General features: G+C 36.2%; 1 protein-coding gene across 1 annotated transcript in view; it reads left to right on the top strand.

Annotated features, from left to right (window-relative positions):
• Positions 1-2,251: 2,251 nt before the first annotated feature.
• The window catches only part of LOC124369387 (mucin-5AC-like), a 76,863-nt gene continuing 73,114 nt past the window's right edge, over positions 2,252-6,000 (top strand). Inside the window, exon 1 of the mRNA XM_046827387.1 lies at positions 2,252-2,887. Coding sequence (XP_046683343.1) covers positions 2,740-2,887 — 148 coding nt within the window. The 5' untranslated portion in view covers positions 2,252-2,739. The remainder of the gene's footprint in view (positions 2,888-6,000) is intronic.

The raw sequence follows: 6,000 nt of genomic DNA, 5'->3' as shown, positions 1-6,000 counted from the left end.
TAGTATACATCAGTGTAGCTAGGGATTACTCAAAAGTTTTACCAACTAATTTTAGATTGATTCTTCCCATCCTCTTACGCCTTGTCACAAACAATAAAAACCAAATGTTGTAAAGTAATAAATATCACAACAAACATGGAAGCTTGGAGAAAGCCCATATATATTTTGGAATGCCCTGCATCTAAATCTCAGCCAAGCACACTCTTCCCGTAACAATTCGTTCAGTGTTACTGTAAGAAAAGGTGGCATATCTGGAGGGTGAGTAGCCCAATACAATAAATTCCTACGCGTATAAAACTTGGATACTCACCCGGCCATATTACAGCAGACATACCAAACGGCGTTGACAACCTTACGATTGCAGCGATAACAGCATTTCAAGGAGCATCCATTTAGAGAATAAGGAACATTTCCCATAAGTGCGAGTAAGACCAATTACCTTTGGTGTAGTCTCCCAACCGTGAGAGTGAAGTAATATTTCCATCTCTTACATAATATTGTTACAGACTATAATTCTTTGTAAACATCGGAAAGAATCGAAGGTAAAATGCAACCGTGACCACATGGGTTGCTCAATTTAAATAAAATTGTTGTGATTTTAACGCTTGCAACTCATAAAAGTGGATTGTTTACCAAGAAATGGCGAGCTTTATTTTTCAGGGTTTAAGAGTCTGTTCGCACAAGCATAGAAATTTAACAGAGGATCCTTAGCAATATAAAGGATAATGCCGCGTTCGGGTAAAATGTATGAAAATGGTATGGTATGAATGGTGAATTTAATTTTAATGAAGTTACGATACTGTGTGGTCATTCAGAGACTGAATTTGTAAGTTCCAAAATAATAAAATGAAATTGGAAGGCCCATATCAAGGGATTTGAGGCGTGCTTTCAGTTGGTCGAAACAGGTTTAAAATATACATTAAATTGGAAACAAACAAATACTCTTCATAAAGAAATTTCAATTACAAACTCGCCCCTTTACCCTGATTTTTAAAGGTCTATCGACCTTTAAAAAGGCCTTTGGCCCATCATGATGTCTGAAACCGAGTAGTTAAAGTTTGAGGCTCAGTCGTAAGAACTTAAATTCTTGCGTAGATAGTTTGTGTTTTACACAATTCAGCAATTGTTACTCCTGGGCCGTTGCATGTGTTTCAACGATGACATCAAACACAACCGTACTCTCAAAAAGGTAAATTGTGAAAGATAATTTCATGTAGACTTATTATCATCATTTAACGCTACAAGTTCAGTTTTGATAATAAAACACTTTACAAGTAGAAAAAAAAGGATAAAAAATATATAAAGGAGACTGTTTAATGTATTTTTGAATTATTTAATTCTGATAAAAACTAAGAAGAAGTTTTGGTTGACAGAAGTAATTTTTTATATGTGTGTTTCTAATTATTACGGGAGGAACGGAAGAACAACTGTGACTTATGATGTATTAATCAAAGGGATGAGCTGGATATTTTCCCTATGGAGTATTTTCCCTAACCCAAGATCCATCTAAATTTCCCTTAGTATGGAAAGTATAGGACCTGACGTCCGAAGAAGCGCTAGGTAAAGGAAAAGTCATATCGATCATTAACGAACATTCTAAGACAAAACAAACAAGCTGAAACAATGATGACTTCTACCGATTCACTGAACCAATTATATAAGACATAAGTGGTCGTGAATTGAATATTGATCATTGTAATCGTCCTTTAATTTATAATTATTGTCGTATACAAGCTTGTGATATTTCAGAGTTACTATTACTAAGGTGTGCCACCGCCTAAACAGAACGGAATGAGCCATCCTCTGTGCAAAGAGCCAGGGGACTCTCTAGAGATCATGGTATACATCTACACCATACAAAGCATGTTTCAATTTATATTTTACCCATTCATAGATTAACCTTGGTCGAATAATAGCCACCTCAAAATGGAGCCAAAATCCACAACAACCTCCCACATGACATGGAGATTCTTTATGTCTCAACCCTCAAGAAAAATCTAAGCCAGTGGCTAGCGGAACATCCATTTTAAAGGCTGGGCGATTTTCTGACAGAAAATGACGAGTTTACTATATAGAAAAGTATACTTTACTGTTTTAATATGTTTATAACCATGACGCTATTTATATTATGATGATTATATTAATAAAGTATTTTGAATATTGACTATAGACTATAGACGTCTTCTTCAAAAAATAAAAACCTGTTTTGATTTCATATATAAAAACCGATTTAGATTGAATTTTGCGGTTATTTTTAATTAAAACATTAATACAGAATTATCATACTTCAAGATTGCATAACTTTAATTATAATCGAGCAAATTTCACAGTCAGGCAATTACGTCATCTAAAATTGTAAAGATGAAACTAGGTGGGTGAATAAATTCTGTTTTTATTGATTTTGTTCAGAAGAACGGATAATGAATACGTGCGTTCAAGAGGTAACTTATGTTTTACGGTGCTTTGAAAATTTAATTCATATTAAAGGCTATTAATATTCACAGTATCTAGTGTCTTATCTAAATTAATTTTTGTAAGGGCCCATATGTTGTCCCACCCACCTAATTTCTTACCCGTAACCCGTACAAAAAACTGTGTTCAGTAAATACTAAGTATCCAAAATATGAAATGAATCTCGCGTCCTTCTGAAAACCGCGTATCTTATAAGAACTTGTAACGCGTTTTTCATGTAGCCCGTAACTTGGCCGTTTGGGAAGCTCCACAGTCCGTGTGTAGGTGATGGCAAGATTCTGTTACAGGGAGGCGTGCCACGAGGCTTGGACCAATATTCGATACTCACCGATGTTCGGATGTATTTGTCCAAACAACCATATGAAGAAAAGATGCGATCGTGTGTTCACATTGGTAAACCACAACCCGTGCATAGGTAAGTGGTTGGAGGTGTGGTGCATGGTTCTGTGGTCCGAGGGTCGGGCGACCCTTCCTTGCATGGAATCTACTGTCAAGGGACACCGCGCCCACGCGTACACCGCGATACTGATGATGAGCCTGTGACCGCACCGCACCACACCGCACCGCACCGCACCCGCACCCGCACCGCACCCGCACCGCACCGCACCCTCACTACCCTCGCACAAGCACCACCCCAGCTCGGATTCACGGCACCATCTATGTGTTGTTAGTGGTATTTTCTCTCCCAGCCGCACTCATTGCTTACACAACTGTTGTTGGCAAACAGCTGACATTGGTTTTAAGAAATTGGCACGTTTGAAAATTACTGAGCCGATATTCGGAATCCGTTTCAGTTAAGGAGATATCCAAGGATACGCCGTCCTCGTTTGACGGCGTCGAATCTCAGTTAGAAAATCCGTTGGTCGGAATAAGAGGGGCCAAAGTTAAGGGGCCGGACCAAGAGCATTTGAGCGGCTACAGCAAATTGTTCGGCTCAAGAGCTACCAGTCACCGATCCCACCCCAGAACCTCTAAGATACTTCCAAGTATGTATCCATCCATCTGTCTCTTATCTTGTATGTGTGTCTGTAATGTGTCAACCGAACTGTGTGTATGTACAGCTAAGCTAAATCACACAATCAGGTCGACAGGTTCCAGGTTCAGGCCCCCTCAGGTATACTTTCTTATCACCCACTATGCTCTTTTCGGATCCCACATGGACCATAAAGAAAGCATCTTCATGTTTTGTATGCAGTAGTAGAATAAAAAAGCGATTTAGGAGTAAATTGTGGTTTCCTAGTAACTCAACTTCTTGCACTGCGCCAGCGCAACGCGTCAATCTGTCTGAAATCTTTTATTTTCAATATCAAGATAGCATAGAAACTCACCATTACTCTTAGCATCAAGTTCAGCATACATTTTAACACTTTAGTGTCAGGGAATGTCCAAGTTTATAACGGGCAAGCATTTAACTTGCCATCAAAGAGCGTGGAATGATTTTCATTCCATGGACAATACATTTTGTTTTAATAAAACATTTAATTTCCTTGTCATTTCATGTCTCACTATTTATAAAGACGCATGCAGTCTCTCATACTTACAACCATTGTGGATGAACATCAAATTGGCAATGGGTTATCGATAAAAGTGTAAAGCACTGGTTACGTTAAAGAGTTCATAAATAAAGCACTCTTTTCAAAAAATTACACCACAATGTCAATAAATCAAGTTGACTGTTAAAGCAATTCCTGTGCAAACTATGAAGCGATAGTGCGATATACGGTCACTGTAGTGCGCTGCTATAGAAACCTGCGATTATGGCGTGATAATGCATAAAGTTGTGCGATGATGCGGAAAACTTACTGCAGGAACACAATGGAAACCACAATGAAAAATATCAGTAAGACCATTGATTTAATAAAATGTTATTGACTACAATTTTGTTATTTTACGGTATTAACTCCGTTGAACATGACCTATTTTTATTTTAAAATGACACCCAATGATACACACGTTTTGTACACTGTAAATATTATATAAATTTTGCTTTTTTACTGAGAATATTTTAAAGCTACTATTTCCCTTGAAACGTGAATCACACATTCCACTACCACAGTTAACCGTACGATAGCGTACAGACACAAAAACTGTGTAAATCACAACAGATGTTTCGATTACTATTAGGTTGGAGTTAAACAAAAAATTACTTCAGTAAACCAACCTGTATTTAATTACAAGTATTAAACATTCCTAAGCGGTTTTAACGATCATGGTAAGAGCTACGTAAAAGAGTTCTATATCTTCATTGTAAAACTTTCAATAATAAATGGTATGATTTAACGAATACCTAAAATAATGGTTTCACTTTCATACTATCTCAAAATTCAAGTCTACTTCAGGTAAAATTCAGTATCAAAGATGACTGCTAGATATAGAGAAATCCGTACTAAAGAAAGGTCAAATCATAGGCCGTGATGACATAGAGATAACTGAAGAATTTTACAGTATGTTTTGAATTTTTTGTTCATTCACAAAGTGGTTGGTAAATCCTGTACAGTGTAAAATCATTTAATCAATAAAATACACTAGAATTACAATATTTTATTTATTATAAATATAATATTGAGGGACTGTTGCGAGGAATGGAAGCCTAAATGCAATTTGAGAATTTTGAAAAATATACTTGTAACTTGTACGACACCAAAATAATATTATTGAGTGACAGACAAAATATGTACTTAACTTGCAAAGCTTATTGATTTGTTAGTCATAGGGCAAATATTCGTTCCTGGGCCTCTTATCTGTAATAAGAGTCCTTCAAGAAAACGCAAATTATATTTCATTAAATAAAATTATGCATTTTTTAAATATATAACGGTTTGAACAAAATTAATTGCATCAGTAGTTTAAATTTTTTGGGATCGTAATCATTACATTTACACAAATTCAAACTCCACAGACAACTAAAACTTCATTTCTCAAATATGAAAAATGGATGGAAAATACAACTTTTTTCCAAACCAAAATCGCGCAAAAGAAAATCCACAAAATCTTATTGAATTCTCCTAATGTTTCTCCACTATTACTTTCTGCAGAAGGAAAGGCATTCGTATCTGTCAGAAAACTGTAAAACTCGTCTTACGCGATTCTGGAATGAAGCAAATGTTATTTTGTGTAAACATGGTTGATTTAGTTCAAACACCCAATTGTTGCAAACAGCCATTTTCAAGTATAGCGGAGAAATAACAAACCAATTACGAACTTTGTTTACTTGTGATAAACTTGAAGATGTAACAACAACGGTCGAGGAGTACAAAGTATTACAATAAGGATGCAATTATCCGATATCCTGTATTCCTGTTATTCGAAACGAGGTTACATATTTTCTCCTTGAATTGGTTTATGTAAATACTAACCGAGGAATCAGTAGCGTTATCAATCCGATGAATCTGATGAGAGCTGCTCATGGAGTTTACCTCGCATGGTGAACTACATTATAAATTAATCGCAGTCGACATTCATTATCAACCGATCGCATTTTATTACAACACATCAACTATAATTAATTAAACGGAAGTGCAGTCAGTG

The sequence above is a fragment of the Homalodisca vitripennis genome, chromosome X (genome assembly GCF_021130785.1).
Source record: "Homalodisca vitripennis isolate AUS2020 chromosome X, UT_GWSS_2.1, whole genome shotgun sequence".
NCBI lineage: Eukaryota > Metazoa > Arthropoda > Insecta > Hemiptera > Cicadellidae > Homalodisca > Homalodisca vitripennis.
The sequence above is the reverse complement of the archived record's forward strand: the minus strand, read 5'-3'. Positions and strand labels throughout refer to the sequence as shown.